General features: G+C 48.8%; 1 protein-coding gene across 3 annotated transcripts; it reads left to right on the plus strand.

Annotated features, from left to right (window-relative positions):
• The first annotated feature begins 861 nt into the window (after window positions 1-861).
• Window positions 862-26,412, plus strand: C24H6orf89 (chromosome 24 C6orf89 homolog). 3 transcript variants are annotated; one of them, XM_074893633.1, is made up of 8 exons: window positions 862-878; window positions 5,617-5,824; window positions 7,085-7,250; window positions 18,618-18,772; window positions 19,103-19,224; window positions 20,451-20,577; window positions 21,273-21,396; window positions 21,779-26,412. In XM_074893633.1, the coding sequence occupies exons 2-8, from the start codon at window positions 5,636-5,638 to the stop codon at window positions 21,862-21,864; spliced, it is 969 nt and encodes a 322-aa protein (XP_074749734.1). In that variant the 5' UTR covers window positions 862-878; window positions 5,617-5,635; the 3' UTR covers window positions 21,865-26,412. The 3 variants fall into 3 exon arrangements, with proteins under 3 accessions (XP_074749734.1, XP_074749732.1, XP_074749733.1); XM_074893631.1 differs by lacking the exon at window positions 862-878 and adding an exon at window positions 1,897-2,024; XM_074893632.1 differs by lacking the exon at window positions 862-878 and adding an exon at window positions 5,085-5,273.
• Window positions 26,413-26,445: the final 33 nt, after the last annotated feature.

The following is a 26,445-nucleotide window of genomic DNA, read 5'->3' on the forward strand; positions in this document are numbered from 1 at the left end:
CTGAGTTTGTGCCCAAAGGTGTTGCATAAACCAAGTGTTACTCCCCTCCAAACTGTGAAATTAATTTTTCATTGCCAGGTTGAGAAACTCCAGGAAGGCAATCAAGCCTGTGGGAAAACACGGTCAGCATGTTGCATTTGGAAGCATCTTTCACCTTTAATAATTTGCGATCCCAGCAAATGTTCCCACTCCAGAATCAAAGGGATTGCTCATTTGCAAGCTGCTAAAGGCATGCAGGAGTATTTGGAGGAGGATCAAGGTCTGAGATATTAATAGCAACAGGGAAACACATATTTGTTTGGACCACAGGAATTTTTTTTAAATCAGGTTGTTTCCCTTCGAGCTGTTTGTAATTCCTCAAGGTGCTCCATGAGAATTAGAAGAGCTGCCGCAGCCAAACCAAGATTGCAGAAGATCTCAGATACCAGCCCAAAGTCAGCAGGCGTTTACCACCGTCTCGCTTTGATGCGTCCGTCCACCTTGAAAGCAGAGAACCAGGACGAGCTTCTGATGAGTTGGAACAAATCATCGGCCAAAGCTTTCAGTGCCCCAGCCACCAGGTCTCACCAGCATCTCCCAGACTTTCAGCCCGTTCCCCTCCAAAGGCAGTAAAATCGGGATGCAGAGACCGTCCCGCTTCCCGTGCTGGGATTGACAGGGCAGGAAATTCAAACCTGATGAGAGGAAGCTCTTTTTCTCGCAATGTTTAATTAAGCTGCAGAATTCAGTGCTGCAGGAAGTTGTTGAGGCTGAGAACTTAAACAAGGCTGAAAAGGGACCGGAGAGATACCGAAAACACCCATCACGGCCACAACAAGCAGCTGACTGAAAATGCATTTAATTGCAATTAAGGACTAAAGCCCACGTCTGAGAGCTGGGTGAGGCTGAGACCTCTTGCTCCTGCTTTCTTCTGAGCTTTTCATGCTGGAGGTGGCTCTGGGGACCTCCACTTGCTCCATCTCCCAGCCCTTTATTCCCGAAAGCCTTTCCCACGCTTTTTAGGGCATTAACACCCCATGCTTGTCACTCGAGTTGTGGGAATGGGCACCTGTGTCCCCCTGGGGCTGGGGGTAAGTGGGGTTCAGGGTGGCACTGGATGGGTCTTGGTGGGGAGCACCAATGCAGCTCAGCGGAGCTGGAGGAGGTAAATGGGACGGATGGGGCTGCTGTAGGGTCAGGGGGGGCTGTAGGGGGGTGATGGGTGGGTGCTGGGGCTAGGCCGGGTGCTTTGGGGTGGGGAGGGGGTGTCATGGGTGCTGTGGGATCTGGCTATCGGAGGATTTGGGGGTGCTGTGGTTTCCAAGGGGTGTTGGTGGGGTCTCAGGAATGCTGTGGGGGTCTCTTAAGGTTATGGGGGGGGGGGTGAGGGTGCTGCAGGTCCAGATGGGTGTTGGGGGGTGTCTGAAGGTGCTTGGATCTCGTGTGGGTGCTAGTGGGGTGTTGTAAGGTGCTGGTGGGGGTCTGAGGGTGCTGAGGGCTCAGGTGGGTGCTGGGAGGGGTCTTAGGGTTAGCAGGGGGGTGTCTGAGGTTGGGGGGGTCTGTGGGTAATGGGGGGGTCAGGCAGGTGCTGGGGGGTCTCAAGGTGTTCACGGGCTCAGGTGGGTGCTGGTGGGGGGGAATCAGCGTTCCTGGGGAGGACTGAAGGTCTGGGGGGGGGGGGGGGGGGGAGGCTGGTGCTGGGGGGGTCTCAAGGTATTCATGGACTCAGGTGGGTGTGGGGGGGGTGTCATAGGGATACGGGGGAGCGGGTCCCCGTGTTCGGGGCTCAAGTGGGTGCTGGGAGTCTCCGGGGGCCTGTTGGGGGGGGTCTTAGGGCCACCGGGGGGGTGGATTTGGATGCTGGGGGGATGCTCGGGGTGCTGCCGGGCCTCGGGGCGCCCGGGGCTGGGCCGGGCCATGGCGGAAGCAGGAAGCGGCGGGGCGGCCCGGCCCGGCCCCTCGGCCCCCCGCGTCCCGCCTCCATCGCGGGCGGGAGGAGCCCGGAGCCGGGCGGCGGAGCGGGGCAGCCGCCGGGCGGTGCCGGGGTGAGGCCGGGGGCGGCTGAGGGGGGACGGGGCGGGGGGCGGGGGGGTCCCGGAGCACCGGGGCAGGCCTCGGGTCCTCAAGGTGGGCCTGGGGGGGGCGGCTACCCGGGCCTGGGGGGGCTCCCCGGGCCTCAGCGGGGCCCTCGCCAGGCGCCCAGTGCTGGGGTGGGGGCTGTTTTCTGCTTCAATTTATTGATTTTTTTTAATTTTTTTTTTTTTTTTTAAATCCTGGCTGGAGCTCCTTTGCCTCAGACATGAATAAGGGCGATGCCGTGGGCCTGTGGTGGGGTGTAGGCCCTTCTCTGGAGGGTTTTTAGCCCCGGTCTGGGACCTGACCCCCTGAGCAGGGCCGGGGGAGGCAGCATGAACGGTGTTAAAGCAGATGAGAATGTATTTTTATTTATACCTCTGGATCAGGTTCACCAGCAAGACGAGCAAGCTTTCCCTTTTAAAGACTCCTCGGACAGCATTTCTTTCTAAATATTTAGCTTCCTAAAGCCTGGATCCAAACACCCCGCCGTGCATCGGGTTTGCGGGTAGAACTGGGCGCTGGGGTGGAAACCCTTCAGGCCGAGAGCCATCGCTCTTTATGTTTGCGGAGAGAGCTGCGAATTCCTCCTAGGGTGGTGGAGTTCATAAAAAAAATAGCAATAACATATGGGTTGCCTAGTTTAAAAGGCCTGTCTCTGAGGGGTTGCTGTTTGCAAGGGCTAAGACTTGCTCAGTATGTGCGTGTGGAGGCAAAGCGGGTACAGTAGTCTGTTGTTATTATTTTGTCAGTTGTATTGTGGTGATAGGAAGGGAAATAATGGGTTGTTATTTATTTTTTAAGGCCTCAACTGTTCTCAAAACAATGTGGGAGCGTAGTGCCTTATTTCCTAGCTGAGGACATGGGTTACTGAGTTTGTCAAGGAGCTGCGTTGGGTTTTTAATGTCTGTGACTTGCAGGGGTTGTCTACAAAGGTGTTTGCTCAGAGTTGAGTACAAATGTAGAGTGGGGGGACAACTGGGATGTATCTCAGCATTTTATCATAGGATGCTTCTGCTGTTTGGAAAGGGGGAAATCACAGCGTTTGACAGTGTTTCTATAGGGATAATTGTTTTAAGTGGTTCCGGGCAGATCCTGCAAGCAGGGGAAGCTTGCTGAATCTGCTGGAATTCAGCACAGGAGAGCTTCACAGAGGCGAAGGCTTTGGCACATGGGAGCCAGAGGAAGCCAGATAACCTTTCAGACCATGTAGCATGCCAGTTGCAGTGTCAAGGCAACTAGAGTAACCATAAAAGCTGGTGGGGGGGGAAGGCATCTAATATCCTGCAGATGTGCTGGCTCTTGCTTGTTATATGAATCAGGGTATTACATAAATGAAAGCGTTAGTAAAGCAATGTATTGTTTTTATAGAGTCAAGTGCATGCCAGGTGCTTTATAGACGAGAAGAAAAGGTCCCTGCCTTGGAGAGCTTACAATCCATAATGAGATATTATTGATCCAGGCAGCTTTGGGACAGCTTTGCTAGCCCATGGGGCTGCTCAGGTGGTAAGATCTGGGACAAATATTTGCGTGGAACGCAAGGAATGTCGGTAGACCAGGGCCAGGCTAATTAACCTGGCAATGTAGTGCAGCATGTTCTCATTGCGTGCTTGGGGTTAGGTTTTAATTTGGCATTTTACTCTTTTGGTGTTTCTAAGGCTGCGGCTAGAAATTTGACACTAATGTTAATATAACATCTGACATTGACTGCTTGAGTTGGATGCTTAGGCAGCTGCTGACCAAACAAATAGGGGTTATTTTTCAGCCAGATAATTTTCCTGATCTGATTCACCATGTGACCACATAAACAAATGTGCAAGAGCAGAACAAGGAGTTGATCTTGGGGGGAGAGGAGCAATTGCTGAAGCTGGTAGTCCTGCCTAAAAGTCATTTTTTTTTTTTCTGAAACTACACTCTAGCATTGCAGAAGATATTAAAAATCTGACTTGTAGGATTTATGCTCATGGTTTATGGGGAGAGCTGTCAGCCAGTTCTTTAAAGGCAAATCAGATTTCAAGTTTGGTTGCCTAACGAGAATCTTCTTTCTTGGTACATAGATACACACATTTGTGGCTGATTTGTCCTGTGGAAGCAGCCAGAACGAGTTACAGCAGAGCAAATCTAAGTTTAGGTAGCATGCTACGTAGTGCTTGTCAGCTTGTTCTCAAGTGAGCAAAACAGATCTGTGCTTTTAAAATGCAGGCTGTGGTGTGAGGTGTGTGAGGAGAAGACCCGTGTAAATAGTTATACAGTTCTCGCAGTACAGCGACAGACTTTGCAGAGCGAGGTGGTGAGCTGGGTGAAGCAGCACGCTGGATTCACGAGCTGGTTCCTGGTTTCAGGTAGTATTTAGAGCAAAAGGGGGGACAGGGGCCTGATTTCCATTTTCAGCTGTGAGCTGGGTGTATCGATCGTGCTTCTTGTGTTTTTACACGATGGTCTGTGCTTTTAGGGCAATGCATTGCTAAACTCTGTCTCCCCAGGAAGTTTCAGTTGTCCCAGTTTGATCCAGGTTAGAGTTTTCCCAGCTCAGAAACAAGAGGCAAAGCAAGACCTCACAGATGCTCCCTTGCCCCCCAGCAGTGTTTTTCCGAGGCAAAAGGTCTCTCAAACAATGGGATTCTCACGTTGGCAGCTATTAGCTTGTCCAGCAATTTCTTTGCATCTTTTCTTCAGCCCATCTGCTGCTCTTGGTATCGCGAGGCTCTGCCTTTGTGGCTGACAGGGGGAGTGGTAGAGGAACACATTTCTTTTTTTGGCATCTTAATGTTGATTGCTCATAGGTGTGTTCTTACAAGCTTCCCCGTTGAAATCTCACGGTGGGAAATAATTTGCTGTCAAATGCTGGTTTGTCTCTGTCTCCCCTTCACAATGCAATTCTTGCTGGGGTATTTAGTTATGTGGCATTTCTGCATGTGAATGACCTGCGGGCAAACTTTCAGAGGAACGTAGGAGCTTTTGTTGCCTGCAGAGCATGCTGCTATCACATTACTATTACTCAATAATCAGTTGGCCTGGACATTAGGTTGCGAAAATTTAAACAAATTGTAAACTGTTGAACTTTGCCCCACGCTTACTGCTTATTTCTCTGTCCTGTTCCTGTTGTTGACAGGGCATTTATAGAAAACAAATCTACGTTAAAATAAGTGACTAAAATTACAGTGTGAGAGAGCTTAGCTTGGCTGCCGCGTGTGATGATCAGCTTTGTATTGCTGGCTCTGGTGAGCAGTCGCTTTATGGGACGGATTCATTTGGAATAGATGAATAAATGGAGTTTCATTGATTGCTGGGAAGCTTTGTTCATTAACATAAGCTGCGAATCTCGGCTGGTTCTTCTCTTGTCAGGAAATTTCACGGCTTTTCAGTCCCCAGGAGATATGGAGCCAGCAGAGACTCTTAGCACTACAGCTAAATGTTGTGCCTTTGGCTGCAAACAGGTTTGCTCCGGAGAAGCCCTCCTTCTTGCCTAGACATTGCGATGTTCCTGTGATCTCTCTGCACATGCTGGTGTCGAGCTGTACGGCTGGAGTGTGTTTTCTGCTAACGTACTGAATCTCTCCACAGCGATTTTTCATCAGAGGCCATGGAGCTTTCGGCCAATGAGCTCAGTATTTATGACAAGCTATCGGAGACGATTGATCTAGTGAGGCAGACTGGCCACCAGTGTGGGATGTCAGAAAAAGCCATAGAGAAGTTCATCAAGCAGCTCTTGGAAAGAAATGAGCCCCAAAGGGGACCTCCACGGTACCCTATCTTAGTGGCTCTCTACAAGGTAAGATGTGCGTGCACAGACCGTTTGAGGGTTGGAGTTCTCCTTTTGCACCAGAGCCGTTTATTTCCCATTGTGTTTTCTTGATTAACTTTTCTAAGTTCTTTATTTAAAAAGCTGTGAAGTGTAGCTTCTTTCCTTCATTTCACGAACTCGTTTGGAAACAGAAGACAGTTGACCGAGATTTGAAACTGCTCATGTGTGCTGGAAATTTAACATGTCAACACCTTCTTCTCTTTAAATTACTGAAGAATGAAACTTGCATTGATTCTTCGGGCAAAGATTCCCAGTGTCAGCACCCTCAGTGGAAATGTGAGGAAGGAAGGAGATTCTCAAAGTTCAGGCTTGAATAATGAAGAGATCCAGGTTCTGTTTCTGACCCTGTCACAAGCTTTACCTGTCTTTATTCTCCTTCTAGTCTATAAAATAAACCTGTTGCCATGATGCTTGATGCTAGAAAAATGTTTTGAGACCCTTAACTTAAAAGCTGCTGTAAAAAGTTTTGCAAAGTGAGTGAAAGGATGCTATTGTTAGGTAGGTTTGAGATGTTTGCTACAAGGATTAAAACCTTCCCACTGGCGTAATATTCAGTAATATTTTGGTGTCATCTTTACAAAGTCATCATGATAGTTTCTATATAGAAAAAAATTCAAGCTCTTGTCCTATAAAAAGGTGTAAAATGAGGCAGGAGAACAGGAAACTGGAAGTTTGAACTTTCAGCTTCTGTTCTTGTTTTTGCTGTTGATTCACTTTGACTTTGGCCAGGGGGAGAAATGCGTCATGTCATCTCTAAGGCTTATTTGGGATTCTGGTATGGAGGAGGGAGCTGGTGCCAACTCTGCCAAAGTGTTTCAAGGCTTGACGGATGTTTGCAAAAAGCCTTGAAAACCTTGTGTAAGAGGTATGGCAGAAGTGCAAGCTTTTATTTGATTAGGTGGGAGGAATCGGAACTATCTGTAGATAATCCTCATTGCTCTGGTGCTGGATTGTTTGCAGTGCTAAAATACATGCACAGAGTTTTGTGGTTTGGGTTTGAAGGCTGCTTAATTTTGTCCTTGGACAGCCCTAACAAGAAAACTGAGTGACAAATCTGTGTACGTAAATAGCATTGCAGTTGAGCGAGGAACCACAGCAAAAATTTGCGTGTTCGTCTTAACAGCGCACAGCCACAACCCTTTGATACCAGCCAGAAGGTGTGTCCTGTTCTGAAGACACATCAGCTCACTGCAGTATAATTAATTATGTGCCTGTTTTCTCTCGCAGGGCCTGCTCACGCTGGGATTGGTCTTGCTGACTGTTTACTTCGTGATCCAGCCATACAGCCCGCTGCCGCCTGAAGCTCCGCTCTCCAGAGCCCATGCCTGGGGCTCCCTCATCGGTCACATCCGGCTGCTCTCTCTGCCCATTGCCAAGAAGTACATGCTCGAGAGTAAGGAAATTATTTCTCTGCTGTAGCATAAGCCTAGCAAGAAATACTAAGTTAAATACCAGCCATGTTAATCATCTGAGTGTCTCCCTGGGCACCAAATAACAAATGTGTTACTGGCATGGCAACATGGTTTTCTCTTTTTCTACCACTGTACTTAAAAATAGCATCCTGAATTCTAGCTAGGGCTCTTTCCCTTCCATTCATTGGGGCTGAAGCATATTTTATCTCTTAACTTCATAATTTTATTCTTGCACATTCTCTTTTCCTTGCTTTTAACACCTCGGGTTTTTTCTTCCACAAGAGTTCCTCTTCCTCTCAAAATTTCTGCGGTTCTGAGACTCATACTGAGATAGCTGTGCTGGCTAAATGTCACCTTCTTTTATTTTTTCTGAGTAAGCAGGCAAAGACAGTTTGCCAACCAAATCTTGACATCTGTGAGCAAAGTGTAGAAACCTCAACGTGTGACCCGGGTTTAAGGAGTAGTTTTTGCCAAGTGACGTATTGGGAAAGGACTGTGGGCTTGAGAGTTACGGTGTTTATAGCAGTTAACGTAACGTTAAGGGTAGTGTGTATGTGAGGAAGGTAGATAAGTGGGTCCCTAGTGAGGTGGTCCCATCACGGGAGAGGAACGTAATAGATTTTCCTAGACTGGCATAATAGAAATGGAAAAGTTTGAGTAATTCTCAGTTAATCGTTTCCACTGACTTAGACTGGCAAATGGGTGTAAGCATGGGCTCTGCCTCTTTGATAAAACACAAAGACTGTCAGTAATGATAAAGCTGTGAATTATTTTGAGCAGGGATGTGGCACAATGTTGATTGTCTGTCGGCTCACCGTAAAAACAAACTCCTGTATCCATGCCCTTGATGGGTTTAAATTTAGCTTCGGCAGCTCATTGTGTTAAGAGTTGTCTGTTCTGGCTCTGACCTTCCTGCCGTAGCTAAAAAGGGCGCCCTGAAATGCCAGCGCCGTTCTGCATTTTCTCTGTGTGTCTCCCTCTCTTCCGCTGACACGTGGGATTTCTGTTGATGTGGGTTCATATGGGTGGGACGGGGTATCCCCCATTGTTCTTCTCCTTCCTTAAACACTGGAATCTCTCTCAGGGAGGAAAAAACAAAGGCAAGGAGATGGCTCTGATAGCCACCTGACATTAGCAGCCTGCTTATCTGATGCGTTTCAGCGTTGACATGAGTCTGTGCGCACCCCTCTGCTTCTCTGTGGAGAAAGAAACCAACAGGAACTTTAATGCTCGTATTTGTTCAGTGAAATTTTGTTCAGAAAGCTGACAGGTTCTTCCTTCAGATGCTGCAGGGCCCCCGTGGATGGGGAGAGCTCAGCAAGGTTCCTTGGGACAGCAAAAGGTTTATAGGACAAGGGCTGCCTGAAGTCATGAGCGTCTTGCTGTGAAGATAAATAAGAGCAGGAGTAAGTCTGGGCTACTGATGGGAAAACCAGCTGAATGGGGAGGAGATGGGGAAACATCCAAAGGAGCAGGAGTAAAGGGAAGGATGGATGGAGAGGGAGGATGCGAGGTTGCTGTTTAAATGCATATAAAACCCCTCATGCCCCCATGAGTCCCAGAAATCTTCTGAAGCGATGAGCAATAGGGTGGGCAACAAGCCAGCTCTGGGGAAAGGGGGGGAGGTACAGAGGGGACGAGGCAGTTCCTGCTCTGTTTTTCCAACAGTATTAGGTTGTGGTGGAAACCACAGCATGTCCCAGTTGCCAGATTCGCTAGGGATGACTGGGGTCACTTTGTGCCTCAGCAAAAGGAGCTGGACTAGACCCCGGCTATTGGAATGGGAGAGTGCAGCACCCAGCCTGAACCTTGGCTGGGTTCCTGTGGGAATCCCTCATGTCCTGGCTTCCCGGCAGGCAGCTGCAGCCACCGGGCTGTCCCAGCGTCCGGCTGTCCCAGCAGTGCTGGTGTCAACTTCACGGCTTGCTGCAGAGCAGACCGTGGTAAAACCATGTGGCGGGGATGCGGAAGGCTTTCATGGCGTGGGGCCGAGGAGTCTCCTGAGCTCTCTTTCAGCCCCGCCTTGTGCATGATGTAACGTTTTGCCCTTGATTTTGGCTTTGTGGTCTGCTGAAGGGAAGGGGTAAAGCTACATCTTGCTGTCCTGTTTGTTGATGTGAGCATGAGGCCAGGAGGTCTTGCAGGCAGGTCTAGTGTTCTCCGGTGCGTGCTTGCAAGGCAACTGAGCAGCAGACAAGACCACTAATGAAGGGACTCGATGTACAGACTCCTCTTCCTTTCTCTATGTAGATCCTGGTAGATGAAAATTTTGAGGGGGCTGAGGATGAAACTTGGAGCTCTCTCTGCTCGGGCACTGGTTCAAATCCAGCTCGAGCTGTTCTTGTTGAAAGCCACCTGTTAGCAGTTTGGAGGCTGCCTTGGCCCACCAGCAGTGCTGGCAGACTTCCCCCGGCCGCACCGCCCAGCGTGGCACGGACAAAGCCCGGCCACGGCGAGCGTGGGCGCATGGGTGGTCCAGTTCTCTTCCTCCAAGCCTGAAGTGCTTGGGCAGGCAGGGGCAGCCTTCCTGCGAGGGGCTGCGGGTCTGGGGCCGTGCTGGCCCTCCTGAGCTTTGGGGCAGTTTTCCTGTCTCCGGGACTGCAGGTTGGAGCCCGGTCCCCTGGTAGGTGTGGGCTGAGCAGCCAGGTTTGTGTTGCAGAACAAAGGGAGCTCGGATGCCTGGTTTCCCCTGAGAGCCAGAGCCCTGTGTTAGAGTGGTGGGGAGGCTTTGGGAGGAGCAGGAGTGCCGGATACTGCTCCCCTCTCCCTCTGGCTCAGGGTGACCTGCCTTCACTCTCGCCTTCATCCTCATCCCTTCCACCCCAAGAGCTGTGCCGTGGATGACAAGGGCTGCCTGTCTGTCGGCGGCCGTGGGTGGACCTTTGAGCAGCTGAGGTGAGGAGCAGTGTCCGCAGAGCTCTCTCTTGCGTTAAGTTTGTAGGATTAGGTCCAAAGTAAATTTCCTTTTTGCCTGTCTCTCTGCTCTGTTGCTTGCCGGCTTTCTCCCCCGGATCAATTCCCATATTAAAACGAATGTTCCCACTCTTTGTTTCTTCAAAGCTGACTCTTAGACCCTTGGGTTTGGCATCCATGCCTCTTTTTCAGCTGTTTTCCCAGGGCTAGGAACCAAGGTCCCTTCGGTTGGGGAAAAGTTTTGCGGAAATGTGGTTTGCATTTACTCTTCCTGAGCTGGTGTTTATGCAGAGCTTGTGAAAGCCCCAGCACTGGGTCACGCAGACTGCTCCGGGCTGGGGGAAACGCCTCTCACTGCCGCAGCCTGCGGCTGTTAGCCAGGTAGATCAGGGCTTCATGTAGCCCCCAGGGAGGTGGTGGGTTTGCAGACCTCTGGGCTCTACCTCCTATACAGAACGTGGTGGATTTTGGGTGGGCACGTGGGTTAACTGAAGGCTTTCTGGTGCTGTTCTGAGGAGAAAGAAGGGCCTGTGTAACCTGGATTCGTTTCTCTTCTCTGACATGGGCTGGGATGGACAAGTCATTCCCTCTGTGTTTCACTTCTCTGGTGCAAAGTACGAGTACTTCCCTTTCCCCTGCAAGCGTTAGAAACTCATGAGCTCTTGAAGTTTGTACTTATCAGAGCTAAGTGAAAAGGGGGTTTCTCTTTTTTTTAACAAAAGTTTTAAAACAACAGTGGTGGTCACTCTACCTGTTTTTCAGTTGCTCTTCACAACTGTGTGACATCCTTATAGCTTTGTTAATACCCAAATACAAATTTTGATGTCAACTGGTTGATAACTGTTCCCTGCCAGCCGCACAGAGCAATGACGTGATGAGCAGAGCATTAAGTTGCTCTTAAATTAACTTGTGTGTCTGCTTGTCTGTTCAGTCCTTGCAGCTCAAAAACCTCAGCAGAGCGGGTCGGTCAGTGGCAAACAGGCTCTCATCCAACAACGTGACAATTTGCACCTTGTGCTGATAGCAGGGATTTGTATGACCTTGAGGAAAATCCAAGTTTGCTTCTAACAAGGAGACCCAGCCCTGACCGTACACCCTACACGTTCAAAATCAACTGGATCCGTAGCTGCTCAGCACACCTACAATCAGACACAAGCACACACGTAGCTCAGTGGTGGATAAAGGGATCCTGTGCAAGTTACCCCCAGCTTGGAGAAGACTCCTTGTGTTAAATACTCCTTTTTGCCTAGAACAGTAGAGCTAAAATCACGTTTGTGGGTTTTATACATAATCTGTTTTAGAGAAGGGAACCCTGCTGGAGGAGCTGTTTAAGCAACACCTTGTAAATGGCCTGTTGCTGTCACGTCCCAAGGCCTGTGGGGTGCCAGAGCTGTTTGTGGGGATGGGTCACAGCAGGCTGGGTTACTGGGAGAGGACGGCAGCCTCTGCCTCTTGGCTGGCCACCTTCAATTTAGCTGGAGGCTTGCCTTGGCGCCTGGCCAGGTCCTGGCTTCTTTCTGATCTTAACCCTTCGCAGGCAGCCTGCGATGGGCCAGCCACATTTCTCTCAGTGTCTCACACTCCCCCATTCTTACTGTAGCCCTGAGGTGAGTTTATCCTTGGCGCAGCTCTGTGGGGAAAGGGAGCATCCAGCACGCCTGTCTGACACGAGAGTGGACTTTTCTGCTTCTTGAGTGTAATGGGGGCTAAGCACCCAGGTATGCAGCCAGCCTTTCACCGTGGGTTTTGCAGCCCACCCTGCATCTGAGCCACGGGGTTCAGTGATGCATGAGCCCAAGGAACATGGGCCTGCTCTGAATGAAAGGGTTGCACAACAAGGCTGCTTGGGAGGTAAAGCAGGATCTGATTTCTCATTTCTTGCTGCCTTCAGCATGGCCTTCTCCTCTTGCTCACAAAGGATCTTACTTTTATTTCCTAAGCAAAGTCAAGCTGGTTTGCTCTTGTGTTTGTGCATATTCTCATACACCAGCTCCGGGGGCTGGAGCGTTTTGAGGTGTGTGTGAGCGTGATGTGGGTTGCAGCACTGTGCAGGGCTCCCTCCCATCGCCCTACAGCTGCCAGTTTATCTGATCTTTTGTGTGTGTGTGTAAACAACCCTTTTATAATATAACCTGAGAGTGACCAACAGACGTGTGTGTTGGCTCGTTCAAAGGGGGAAAAAAAAAGCTGACTTTGCAGTGCAGGGTGGTGCCAAGCTGTTCTCATATACTGCTTTACTTTGGCCTCTGTTCAGCCAGTGGACTGTTTATTTGGATTTGCTGACAGTAAACTACCTCCAAATCATTGTGGTAATCCGGAACATGAAAACCTCTTCCTTTCCTTTTGCTCTTCTACATTTTGATGCCTCCAGAATTTCTTGTTTCCTTATTTGCAGAGCAAGTGAATTCTCGCTTTGGATTTGCTCCCCTGGAAAGACAGTGTGCTGTACAGAGGCATTTAGCTGCCTAGCAGAGCCCTCTTTGCCCTAGTGACACAGACACGTCAAACCTTTTACAGACTGAAGCCACCATCAGGCAAGTGGCAGCAACTGGGAGGGATTTCTTTCAGGAGCGTGCTCTTCCTCCGAGCCAGATTGCTCATGCAGACGCTGCCAGAGCAGCACAAGCTGTCTTCTAGGGCACGTAACCGCAGGTGCAGGCTGGAGTGGACTTTGGAGGCTTTCCTGACAGCTTGGTTCCTGCTTTCAGTTTTCTAGATTGGTAGGTGCAGATTTCTCCCGGAAATACTGCTCTTTAGCCCCAGTGGACTGTGAGTGGACTGAGCAGACTTGATTTCACAATGTCTCGTTGGATCAAAATAATTTTTGTTCTTTGCTAGAGATTGACTAATCATCCTTCAGTTGTTTGACCAGCCGTTACCCATTAGTTAAATGAATGAGTAGTTCTTCGAGCTGTTGACTTTTTACCCAGAACAAAACCAAGGTTTTCTTGATGGGTTCATTTGTAGCTGTTGTTTTGTTGCTAGCTGTTCCTAAAAATGCTGTGAACCAGACTGGCAGGTACTTTCTTCTCCTGGGATAAATATGTTCAATATACTCAGAGCTACAAAAAAAGTTCAGTATGAGGAAGAGGTGAGGATCTTGTGCTGAACAGGGACCCTCTTTGTATGTATTTAAAACCTCACCATGATGCATTCCTTAATCAAGATGTCCACACTGTAATTAATAAGTGCTCCTTATGATTCCTGTCTTAGCAACCCATCAGTTTAGCCTGATGTTGACATGACATTATAAATGAACAAATTAATTTTTAGCCTAGTGAAAAATTCCAGCAAGTCGGAGCTTGGGAAACGTTGCTTTTGCAACAGAGTGCTCCAAATGTGTCCTCTGAGCTGTGCCACGCAGTAACTAGCTCTTAATTTCTACATCTGTAAAGTAAGAATGATGAGATTTACCCGCATCATAGATTGTGATCATGAATTGATGTCTAAATTGCTTCCAGTTTGTAAAATACTGTTTTATCTTCCTATAAAATCTAGGAGGGCGTGGTGATAAACATGTAGATTATCCTGCTGCAGTGGCATAGCACAACTAGTAACAAGCTATTTACTGGAGGAGTACAGCATCTGTAAGTCCACAGTGGTCCCAGTGCGGCAAGTGGCTAGTCATATCTCAGGAGCAAGAGCAACCTGGCCTGCATATTCTTTGGCTGTCAAAGCAATAACAGTAGGTTATGAGCTGCAACTTCACTTTAAGGTTAAGGGCTAGACCTTGCAAATCCCCATCCTTAAAATAATGGAAAACAGCACTGTAAAATCCAGCATCTGGAAGCTAGATATTTCCAACTGGAGGGAGAGCTGCAGCCCTTCTGTGGTAATAGTAATTGGACATCTGAGCACCGAGGATCTCGTGGGCCCTTCATCACTGGGAATCTTACAGGTGGGATGGAATGTCTCTGAAAAAGCTCTGCCCTATGTCAGCTGTAAGAACCAGCTTGTGGTTGGGCTTTTGCTATGAAAATGAAGGGAGGAGGTGGGTATCCCACGGGCTGTCAGATGTGCGTCCATAAAGGGTCCCTTTGGCCAAGGGGAAGGTGTGCTCGCAGCAAAGGTGTAGACCACAGAGGTAAGACCACAGCCTGTGCTCTTAATCCTTTCCGTTGAAGGATCTCTTCAGATCCACCTTGAAAAATCCCTCGACTTTTACAAACGTGCAGCTGTGGGGAGACGTCGTAAAAGTGGAAATCAGCATCTTCTCATTGTTGGATCTAGCCTGTAGGGACAAGGGTGTGACTGTCAGTGCAGCACCATACATGGGTCACTGGGTCAGGCCCGGGTGAGTGTCCCTCCCCATCCTGAGCTTTGCTTTGAATTGGCCAGTGTAGAGCTGGTTGTGTTTTTTGAGAGCCCTGAGGTTTACCTGCTGACCTTCCCTGATTACAGGTCCCTTTGTAGTTCTTGATGGTACATCGGATCCTGTGAGGAACAGTCCAAAAGTGTTAATGGAACAGCCAGGCTTGTACAATGGACCTACAAGAAAGGACAGAGAAATGTCCTGTGAACATTCAGTGCACAGGCCAGTCTTTTTTGAGAGCCCCATCCTGGGCTTGCTGAAGTTGCTTGAATACTCCTAGCCCTGGTCCCTAGGGAGGTGTGTGATGGGACTGGGGAATGGTGTCATGGGGGATTTGGAGCCAACCTTTACAGGCTGTGGAGCTGCTCAGTGCATTAGACAGCCCTCTGGGGAGCTTTCTTCTGGTTATTGTGGGTGATGGTAGCAACAACCCCTAAGGACAGCAGACCTTCGTCCCCTGGACCAGACTCCCCTGTGCAGACATAGCTGTTGCTTGCTGGAGGCTTCTTCAGCCTTGCAGTCCTGAGTACTGGGGAGCAAACCAGCTTGGTGGGGAGCCAGCAAGCTGCCTCAGCACCTGCAGTTCATCACGCAGGAGGCTTTACGTTTTCAACACTTCGTTAGGGTCAGGAACAGCCCTTGGCTCTGTGTGTCTCGCAGGAGCGAAAGGTCCCCCTGCTATGGGGCTTCCCTTTGAACCTGCTGCAGCAGCAGAGTGATACTTAGCCCTCCATATCATCCCTAAAGAGACCAGAGCTGTTGCTGAGGTCCTGCTCTTAGATCTATCTGGGCCAGTTTCCATAAGTTTTATTGCTTCGCTGCAACGGGCAGAAGCAGGGCCAGGTCTTCTCAGTAACCTCTTAGCTTCCAGTCTGATCGTCCACACCCAGCATCTCTGGGGTTGTGTGCACACACCCCTCTGTAGTTCTGGGGACGGCCAAAAACTTGGGAGATCCTCTGTGAAAGTGGCCAAGAAGGGCGGGGTACTCATTTTAAATTGATTGTATGTTGAAAATTATTTTTCTGCATAGTGGAATGTACAGTCATAAACTCCTTCTAGCATTAATCACAGACGTGTTTTAAGGAAAGTTGTTATCTTTGTCTGTGCTATGTTAGCAGCTGGATGTCCCCAGCCCTGGCTCTGCTAGGAGTTATCCTGAAACAGGGGAGAAGACAGCTCTTGTTCTGGAGAGCTAATAAAGCATAAAAGCAAATATTAGGTGGGTATGACCGATGTGGAACTGAGGTTTTGCTTAACCAACTCAAGGCTGCTCCTCAAAGAGGGATGGGAAAGCACAAGTGTGGAGGAGAGGTTAGTTGGGACTGGCCCGCGCTTCTGTCGCGTAATGGATAGTTGTACGTGTCAATACTACAGCTGCTTTCCCGCACTCAGGCTCCACAGGGATAATTGCACACGCCCAGCACTTTACCATTTGAATGCGAGTGGATGGGACCATCGTGTGACGGCTGCACGTGACGGTTGCGCTGGGATGAAGAGTGCATCTTTCTTTTCAATCTCCGAGCAGACTGTGCGTGCACACAGACAGCGCGCTCGACTTAAACCAGAATAATCCCCCAGGGTGTCTGGGCAGGGTGATAATGTAAAAGGAATGCAGGGAGGGTAATCGAAAAAGAGAATAAGCATCCTTGGTAGAAGTCCTGCTCTGGTCCCCCGTGTGCCGTTGCCTGCCCTCTCCTCTGTGCGTGGTCTCTTCTCCCTCCCTCCCTGGGAAGGGCAGGCGCTTCTCGCTGCCCGTACTTGTCATGCCAGTCACACACATGCTGGTGCACAGACTAACACCCTCAACAATAAATCTAAAAGATTAATTACCAAAAAAAAAAAAAAAAAAAAATCCCACAACCCCACTTGCGGCATTTGAAATGCGTCTCAACCGTGCTTCGCTTGGGTTATTCATGGGGAAAAGAAATAACCTCCTGAATCAAGCAATTGAGAATGCAAATATCCCAGCCTAGCTCAAAAGAGGAATCAAGCTCTATACTGTCAAGCTGATTAGCATCCCGTTACGTGGGGTGCTGCCCTGAGCCCGGAGAGAAAATTTTGGGACAACTGTGCTTAATGCTCTGTGATGAGGTTTCTGAGTTTTGCCCAGAGAGAAATTATAGCATTGCTACTCCCTTTATGATGAGAGACCATAAGATATGTTTTCGTGTTCTCTTCATGGTGACTGCCCTTCCTCTGGTGAGATCTTTCAGCCTTTTGTTTCCTGTCACTGACCAGCTGTTTTTTGTGAGTTGAGTTTTTTTGTTGTTGTAAAATTGCAGCTTTCTACAGGCAGTGGAACAAAGATTTTCTTTTTTCTCTTGTGAGCAGGGAGGGAAAGTACGTTGAAGCAGTTTCTCATGGGAGTGGGACTTCTGCTTGCAATAAGGATTTTACACTTTGTTTTGCCTTTTTACCCCTTTCCCTGAAAGCAGTGTAGACACATCTTCCAGAAAGGCTAGGAATTATATCCTGATCCCTTTCAGTCCATATCCCAGCAGTAGGGTGGGAAATGCAGCATTTGGGAGTTGATTGCTTTTTTCTTTCTGAATATTTCCAGAGTGAACCCTGATCTGCTCCTTGTTGTTATGTCCCAATGAACCTGAGCCCTCTGTAACATTCCGTATTGTCTGTTATAGATGTCAGAGGGGAAAATAAAACAAGAGCTTTCCTATTAAGTGCTGTTCATCAGTTATTACCCCTGCACAGGAGTGTGAGTGAAGCTGAAAACCACGATGCCAGTAACAGGCAGGGTGTGCATGGTCTTTTTTTCCCCCCTGAAAAGCTGCTAGGCATCCTTGTTTCCCAACTTTATTTTTCAGACAGGCTTCGCTGTCTCTTCTTTCTCCCCTTTCCCATCCACTCCAGTTCCCGAGTGGGTGGCCTGCAGCAATGTCCAGGAGACATGAGCTGTTTTGACATGTGCTGGCACCAGACGGGACGGGTGGGCCTGTCGTGAGGACAGATCTCTGGACGTTTCATGTGAGGTGTGTCCCGAGCCTTGGGTTTTTCCTAACCCACCCTGACAGATCAGGCACTTGGGTGGGTGTGCTGCCACTGCCCGAGTCAAACATCTCCCTGTCAGATTTAAGGCTGGAAAACCAGAGCTGTCACTGCCATGAAATTAGAGCCACGTCCTTTTAGCGTGGCGGCTGCTTCTGCAGATCTTTAGCATAGAAATGCGTGGGGCGTTCAGCGTTATTGGCTCTTGTCTTGTTCATTCAGTGCTGCAACATGTCACTTCTGTTAATGTTTACTTATTTTTTGGTGCTGGGATGACTTAAATTGGAGGAGAGAGGCAGGGTATAGGCATCAAGTAATGGTTACATGTAAAAATTGAATTTTTGGAGATGCAAACATATGCAATGTTCATTGTAGGCCAGTTCAGCCGATTGTGGTGTAACAATGATTTCTGGAATTCAAAATGGGTATAGATGTGGTCCAGGGGTTCCTCATGCTGGCCCTTTTCTCCCCATTTCATCTTAAAGTCAATGCATGGGATGAGTGAAATCAGCAGCAGCACATCTTTGTGAAATCCCACATTTCCCAGAATCTTCTGCACATCAGACTGGGCAAACTTTGTCCAGGACAGAGTATTTCTTAATTAACACAGAGGTAAAGGGGAGGGTAGTGATTTTAGAGAGGTCTTAGCAGAGTTCATGGCACCAGTGGTAACCATGTTAGAGTTACTCTTTTCAACCTGAAATTTTTTTTTTTTTTTTTGTCTTTTGGGTGTCTCCTTGGTAAAAACATGCTTGGATTTCTCTTTTGCTTGAGGACTTGTTTTAGTTTAATTGCACCATATGTGGTGGTTGCTGTCCTTCTATTGATAATGAAAAGGTAGCTTAGCCTCATATATACAGAGAAGTGGAATTTCCATGAAGCTCTCCCACTCCTCACAACCCTGAGCATTATCTGCAGAAACCTCAGCCTGTGCTGGAAACATTCTGTGGTGAGTTCCCTGCTCAGTGAAGCTTGCTCTTTTTGCATAACTTACAGCCATTGGAAGCTATAAGAAATCTCACTGTTTCATGTTAGGGATAATGAGTTTATCGTCGAGTCTGTCTCCTTTCCATTTCATTTTTGGTCTTATTAAACATGTTTCTCTTGTTTCTTCCCAAGAATGCCAGGACTGGTGGGCAGCAGGTTGCAGACAGAACACTTCTACGCTTCCTGCAAACTGCACAGTCTGTTCTGCTGTGAAAAGCCTTCAGATAGTGACAGACTTCGGAGAACTATCAGAAAAGCTCCAGAGGTCTCAGCCTTTTCTAATCAAGGTAACGCATGGATATATAAGGCTGGATAATTAGTCCAAACTCTTGAATGGCACCAGTCAGTGACCCCTGCCCAGCATTTTGAACCACAAACTCAGACTGCTGATTGAGGTAGAACATGTATCTAAGAAGACATTTAGCCCCAGTTTAAAGATGTCAGGGGGTGAGGAGCTCACTGTATCCTTAGCAAGTTGTTCCTCTGACTAATTATCATTGTGGCTGGAAACTTGGCAATCTAGATGGCTGTCGCTCTTGGATGTTCTCTGGTGGGATGGAAATAGGGAAGGGGAAGAACCCCAGGTGCACAGCTTTTATCTTTGGTTTGTGTTTAAGACAGGGCAGCATCTCTCCTATGAAGAACTGAAGCATTTTCAGTCCCAGGATCCAGACCTGGCAGAGGTTATAATAGAAGAAAATTCAGCTGAATTGTGGAGCTGCCCATTTTTCTTTCCCTGGTGAGTCAAAGGCAAAACCTGTGATCGATGTATACATCCTTTCTGCAGGGGTGCCCAGGCTCTTTGCCTCTGTGAACTACCAGGAGCTTGCAAGTTGTGCTTTAACCAGAGGGAAGGGCAGCAGGAGGGGGTTACGGGCTTCTCTCTACTTGCTAGCACTGATTTGATTCAAGGAGAAGACGTCTGCACTAAAAATGAAGTGTTGTGGCTGGGACTTCATGTATTGCTCCCCTTACAAGACAAAAACATCCCGGTGACTGCTCGGTCCTGTTCTTCAGGCCATACGTTAATCATCTGGGCTGTGGTCTGATCACCTGAAGCAACTGGTTTCCGTTTCTAATCACCTCTGTCTGCTCAGTGGAAATCCTCCACCATTAGTGTTGACTGAGGAGAGGTGCCATGAGTTTTGCAAACACTGACAATTAACAGAAAACTAAGGGATCCTGCAGTTAGTGTCTGGTCTCATGCAGGCAAAATGGCCAACCCTAATCCTGGGCCTCTTAACTGTGCTAAAGCCTTTAGCGTGGCTACCAGACGTTTGCACAATTCAGGGCTCTCTAAGGTTGCAGAGTACTTTGGTTAGCCACATCCTTTCCTGTGGAGAAGAGGGCCACGTACCATGGGGAGGTGCCACTCGGTGCGGAGCTGGCTCCCCAGCCAAGCGGACTCAGAGAAGGGCATGGTGGAGCCTGTGCTTTAGCTAATGCTTAGATGGGATCTTCTTGCTGCACATCTTGACCTCAGCGCTGGTAGATGGATGACCAGGCTACAGAAGTATTAATCATGTCAAGCCACTAGACAGAGATGTAAAAATAACAAGCCCCACCCTGCCTTTTCCAGTTACATTCCTGGGCCTAGAGAATAAACTTGGATTCCCCCTGCCTTGCCATGTGGTTTTGGTTATGGTTGCATACAATGCCACCTCTCTGCATCTTTTGTAATTAATGCATCCAATCGATGACTCAGATCATTTTAAGGGAAGAGGGGAGGGAGATTAAGCTTAGGCATCCGTGGTTTACATGGTCCTGCTGCAGGTGCTAAGAAGAAGATAGGAAGAGCACAGGTTTAGAAGCTGAGATGCTGAAGTTTGCTCCTAGGGGCTAGTCTGTCAGCAGGCTGTTTATCAAGCATGAATATTTGTGAAGAATTTTGATCTTGGAAGTAGTCTTCTATTTAGAAGCATTATCATTGTGTGATATTTCTTTAACATGGGTTGTTTTGTTTAGGAACAAATCTGTGAATAAAACTCGGATTCTGCAGGAAATTTTCCCCACTTCCTCTTTGCTGTCCTTCCCCAAGACAGTGTCCCTGGAGAGCTGCTTCCTCATCCGCCATCCAGATTTGGGGAATAAGGTGAGAAATTCATCCCAGAGACATTGTCTCCCTGTCTGTGAGTTGTCCTCCAGGAGCTGCGAGTCTCTGGGGGATTTGCAGGACATTTTTACCTGATAACAATCGTGACAAGAAGGGTTTAGGGCTGTGTCAGTTCTGTCCATCCCTGTGCAATGTGGCATCTCAAGGCTGTACCACCCAGGAGTTGTGTCTGGTTTTGGGCAGGTGCCCTGTCCCCATCTCCCTCGGCAGCTGGAGATGCCCGTGGGGTGTCCCAGCTCTGTTCACATTTATGTCCTGGCCTTGCTGGGTAGCTGGGTGAGGGGATGGTCTTTTTGTGCACAGTTGGGCAGAATTCATTTAAGAGTTGCATTTTAGGAACTGTTCCTGGCAGTAAGTCTCACCCATTCCAAGATACCTGCCATGGAGATGTTTCGCTGAAGATGGTGACGCTTCAGGCTTCTAGCCTGATCTCCTCCTCCATTTTCTTGTGGGTTTTGTGGGTGTGGAGGGGCTGCATTGCCTTGGGCAGAAGAGGGGAGGAGGACCCTTGCCTGCAGCTGCCCTCAGCTGTGATCTACTGGTGACTGGGGGGAGCAGCAAACCTGTGGTTTGCGCTGTCTCACCTTGCTGCAGGGCAGTGACTTGCCTCTTGCTTGATCAGACAGACCCAAGAAAAGCAGCAAAGCTTTTGAAATCTTCTCCTCTCATCCCAGAGCTACAGTTTGCACAGCCTCGTGGCTGTTGGAAGCGGGCAGCTCACCCTGACTGTTGTACCTCTGGACAAGTGCAGAGGACACTGCGAGATGTTCAAGGTGGAGCTGGAAGCTGGAGATTTGGGTGAGTACCGGTGCTGTAGCATGCAGGGTCTGGGAGATCCCTTGCAGACTCCTTCCAGCTGGGTCTTTTCTGTCTGACACCTGAGAAGGTCATGTGTGCCATTACCACCTCCAAACTGGTGTGTGCCTGCTTGCAGTACAGAGGAGTGATCGTTCTGAACCGGGAGATTGTGGCCTGGAACACCAGCAGTGGGATACCATGAGATGTTCAGGGTAAAAACCAGGCAGTGTGGGCTACACAAGACACAATATTCTGCTGGGTGGTGTCACTGAGGGCAGTGTCTTTCCAAAGAGCTTCTGCATACCCCCATCGCTTCACGGGAAACGTGAGCAGTCATTAAGGGTGGATTCGTCTAATCTGGCCTCTGTTACATCTTCCAAAGGTTATGCCAGCGCAGATTACTGGACGATGAGCTTCATGGCCAAAGGGACAGAGCCGGCGGTTGTTTGTGACGGAGCTGCTAGCTAAGGACGGTGGGGTGGGAAAACAGAGCTGTTGCCAGGACAAGAAGACTTTCAGCTTTGAAGCCAAGGCAACGTCTTGAAAGAGATAGAGCTGGGGCAACTGGGGCAGGCAGCTTTGCCACCCTGCATGTTTACAGTGTTTAAAAATGACTGTTTTCCTGACCCTTGAGGTAATTCTTTGCCTTTCCTCAAATGTATTTTGGGAGAAGCTCAAGCTATTTATGACCTTCCCTGTCCCCTCAGGTAAGCCCTGGGTTTGCAGCAAAGGGTTTTTTCCAGGAGCAGCAGAGGGATTTCTCAGGATGAGATTCACCTTGTGTCCTTTGTGGATTATGGCACTTCTGAAACTTCCTGGGGGGGTTTGGGAGTGGAGGGGGTGTGTGGCATTTCTGTGTACATTCCTCCTGAGGAGGAGGCTTTGAGCCTGGCTTGTCAGGCCAGCTCGATAAAGGGAATGAATCGGTGATGTGTCCCAGCTCCACCCCATCTCTCCGTCACGTACACAGCTGTGTGCCTCGGTAGTGTGCCCCGCAAAGTCAATCTCCCCTCCGTGCTCCGGGGCTGAGATGAGCCCTGCAGCCTGGGGCAGAGACCCTCACCCACTGCGTCGCTCTTGTACCGAAAGAATCCGTTCAGGCCTCTTCTTTGTGTCTTGTGAGCGCTCTTCTGCGGTTCTCTATCAGCAGGTTGTGAGTCAAATAGTAACTGTGCTTTTTTTTCCCACCTCCTTTCCTACAAAAACACTGATGTGAGTTTTAGTGGTGGTGGTGCTGAGAGTGCAGTAGTTCTGGATGGAGATGGGGCTGGCTGCAGAGCAGCTCTCTAAAAGTTTCATCTTCTGATGGTGCACCGAAGACACCAGGGCTGCACGACTGTTTTTGTGACCCCTTGCTTTGAGGGGTGCTGCCTGCGTTCCCGGTCCAGGGCACCTACGGGAGCACCTGAAAGCTTCCTCATCCCTGGCATTTTTTTGCATCAACTCCTTCCAGACCTGGAACTCTGTCTTCAGAATGAACGTTGGTTTTTCCTGAGTCCTTTCCAAGCTGCCTTCGCATGCTTCCTGTTGCTTGAGCACTGCTTTATCCAATGCCCTGAGAGAGGCTCGGTTTCAGTGTTTGCAGGCTGTGGATGCTGCGGTCCCTTCCAAGTCTGATCCTTTGGGTCTGATCCTGCTGTTGAAGATCATTTACAGATGTGTCAGGCTGAACTCATAGGCCAGGGCTGGGGTTCAGGACATAATCTCACACTTGTTAATATGGAATTGGGAGGGGTTTTGTTTGAAAGCAAGTTAACTCTGTTCTCAGGAGCGAGAACCTCTTCCTCTGTAAATATTTTAGGTACATGTAAAATGACAGATTGGAAAAATGTCTATCCAGCCTTTGTTTTTGAGCAAGACCAGGAGAATGGGAGCAAACATCGTACTAATCTTATTAGGGTCTGACAAAAGCTGCCAAGTGGGATGACCACATCTGGCTCCTGTACAAGGATAAGGCAGAGGACAGTTCCTGCTCCAAAGAATCCAGTCTGAGGCCTTGACATTACAGACATTTCTATGCATAACCCTTGTTTTTCTCCTGTAAACAAATAAGAACAACCCCAGCACCTGTGTCAGTCTGTGTGCATGGCCCTTGACACGGGACCAACATGCACCAGATCTAGTAGAACCAAAGAGGGGGAGCCTGACTGTCTCAGGACAGAAAAGGACTAATTTAATTTGTAGCAAAATATTAAAGGGAATTGGATTAATAAGACTTCTATTAGTATTGTTACTGCTTGGGGTGTGTTTTACACTTGTGACACTACATGCAATCTTGTGCATGCCAAGACACACACACACCACCCCTCTCCCTCCTCTTAAAGCCTGGGTCTTAGTTCATGGAAATTTGGGAGTTTGGTGATGGCAGAATTAGGGCCTCATTAGTGACTGTTGCTATGTACATTTTGGCAGCTTCTCAAGTCAAATTCAAAGGCTGACAAGGTTACTTCACCTCTTGCTGGTTTTGTACCTGACCCGTTTCTGTAAAGCATTTGGTTAGAGATGCCTGGGGAGAGAACCTGCTGGACCCATTCTTGCTGAGATTGTGGGTGGTTTGGTGATGCTGTTACTTCTAAGTGTCCTTGACTGTAACTTGTAAAAGAGCTGCGGAGACAATTCTCAAGTGTCTGTGAAATGCCTGTATTTTGTGAGTCGTGCTTAAGCCATTGTTGCTGCCTGGCTCCTTTGGGAAGAAGCAGAGAAAATGGATCTATTTACAGTTGCTGGTTAGACTGGGGGGAAAAGGGGGGCTCTGGGGCAGGTTTGTGCCTGTTTAGCGAAAGTGCTCGCACGTATTGCTTCTCCCCTCCTCAAGGAGTTGCAGCTGGTTGGACAGAAGATGGTGAATCTGGACTGTTTGCAGAGCAGCTTTCCAAGTGCACTTTATGGTCTCTGCATAAGTTTCCAGATCTGTGTCTAGGCGATACATTGCATATGTCCCAACCTTGCTCCCTTTGGAGTTTACATCATTTGTTTTTAAACTTCCAGTATATTTTCTCTTCCTCTTCCAAAAGCTGTAAGGAATTAGCTGCTAAACTAAAACAGGAGGGCAATTCTGCTGATAAAGAGCTGATTTTTTGGCCCTAGCCACTGTTGAGTGCGGAGCCCCGGTCTGTAGCACGGCTTCTAGAGCAGCTCCTGTCTTCCGCTGCCAGAGAAGTAGTGCTAACGCCTTCCACCTCGCAGCGCGGGCGAGGAGCCAGGATGGAGAACTCGGAGGTGAGGCCAAAGTGGCAAAACTAAAATGGCCAAAAGGATGTTTTGACATCTCGGCCAGAGCCCTGGTCGTCTTCCTCATCCGGGGCTCTGGCTTCACAGAGCCTTTGCAGGAGGCTGGGACTTCCCTAGAGAGCCGGCAGCTCCTAGTGATCCGCTGAGGCTGGACTGGGGGGAATGTGGCTCTTTCCTCGGCTATTGAGGCATCGCCGTGACAGACGTGATGGGGGGAGTCGCAGAGGGGGGGTGTCCCATCGTGGTCTCCCTCGCTTCTGGCTTCACTTTGGCACGTGTGTGTATGCAGGTGTACGTGCTGGTTTGGACAATCCCCCCCCTCCCCAGCCTGGCCAGCTCAGAGGGGTGCCCGGTCAACGTGTTCGTGCCAGCTTTTTAAAATCTTATTGGTGTGCTTCAGAGCTCCTTGCCTGTGAGCGGGGAGATGGACTCCTGCTCACCCGACTTCCCGGAGGCTGCAAAGCTGAAATTGCACCAGCGAGGCAGAGAAATTGGTGCTACCCGAGAGCCCGGTGGCAGAGATGCAGAGGGGTCATTTCTCTCCTTGTCGGGCTAGAAAGATGGGCTGTCGCCTGTCAGCTGGGCAGGAGGATCACGGTTTAAAGCTGGTTTCCAAGAGCAGGGGTCACTGACTGTTGCTCTTGGTCAGCCCTGAACTCAGGGTAACTGAAAAGAGGAGAAAGGAGTATTATATACTTCAGTACCAGGAAATCAGCATCCCCTGCGGGAGCCAAGCTGCCAGTTTCTATTGATTCTCTTTTTTTCTCTCTTTCTTTTTTTTCTTCCCCACTGGCATTGCACACACAAATTCCCCCGAGGCATCTCTGCAGATCCCAGCCTCAAACTCCCTTTGCAAAAACCCTGAAGAGCTTTCTAGGGTCGAGTTTCCCAGGAGTCTCGGGCCTTTAGCTTCTCCTGCTAGTCCTCTTGCTATAATGGTCTGGCAGAGAAGCTGGTTTTACTGGGCTGGATCAAAGCACCTCCCTTCTCTCATGGCTGGCCTCCCCGGCTTTCTAGCAGCAAGTCCTGCTCACAGCGTGGGAACACCCCGAGCGAGAGGAGGTGGGGAGCAGGAGAGCTTCTTTTACTAGAGCTGTGAGCTCAGTGAAGGCCAGCGTCTCAGCAGGGTGATCCTCCTGCCTTTGAACCCCCGTGTTTGCATCAGGAACGCTGCTCCAGGGAGTGAAGTTTGCAGGATCTGCCCCATCGCCAGCTCAGTGTTCCACATTTAGCCCCGTGGCCCCCAGGAGAACCAAACACTTTCTGGGGTGAGGCCATTTCGGTGGGTGCACAAAGAGCTTTTGCTTCCTGCAAACCAAATGTTCTCCTCTTCATAGATTTTATATGTAGAACCATATTCTCCTCTTCAGGAAACTCCTGCTTGTAAAGGATAGATTTACTGTCCTGCTGAGTTAAACAAGGGAGATGCTGGACTTCCCCTTTGCTTTGGAGGTTCAAACAAATGACAGGTGATTTATTTTTAGCATTATCTCTTTGTCTATGGGGGGGGAGGCATGTTATCAAGGCTCAGGGGTGCTGGGAAGTAAAGCTATATATGCATAAAGACTGTTTCAATGCTGAACACTATAAATTCAGTGGTGGATAAAAAAAAAAAAAAGAATGTAAATATGCACTTAATGCAGAATTTTATGGATGGTCATAATTTAATATATTGCAAACTTTGTAAATACTTGGAAAAAGCCTGTAAAGTGTGTAAATAAATGAGATTTGTATGTAAGAATAAAAAGTTTTTACTTTTTGCAATTAAATACAAGTGTTAATGCACCTTTTCCCCTTTCCTGATTATTTTTTTTCTTT

Source organism: Strix uralensis, chromosome 24, assembly GCF_047716275.1.
Source record: "Strix uralensis isolate ZFMK-TIS-50842 chromosome 24, bStrUra1, whole genome shotgun sequence".
In the NCBI taxonomy this organism is placed as follows: domain Eukaryota; kingdom Metazoa; phylum Chordata; class Aves; order Strigiformes; family Strigidae; genus Strix; species Strix uralensis.

Excerpts from the sequence above, each read along its gene's own strand:
- C24H6orf89 (XM_074893631.1), top strand. The coding sequence starts at position 1,897 with ATGGCGGAAGCAGGAAGCGGCGGGGCGGCCCGGCCCGGCCCCTCGGCC. Across the intron at positions 5,825-7,084 it reads TCTTAGTGGCTCTCTACAAG|GGCCTGCTCACGCTGGGATT; the intron begins GTAAGATGTGCG and ends TTTCTCTCGCAG. Across the intron at positions 7,251-18,617 it reads CAAGAAGTACATGCTCGAGA|AATGCCAGGACTGGTGGGCA; the intron begins GTAAGGAAATTA and ends TTTCTTCCCAAG.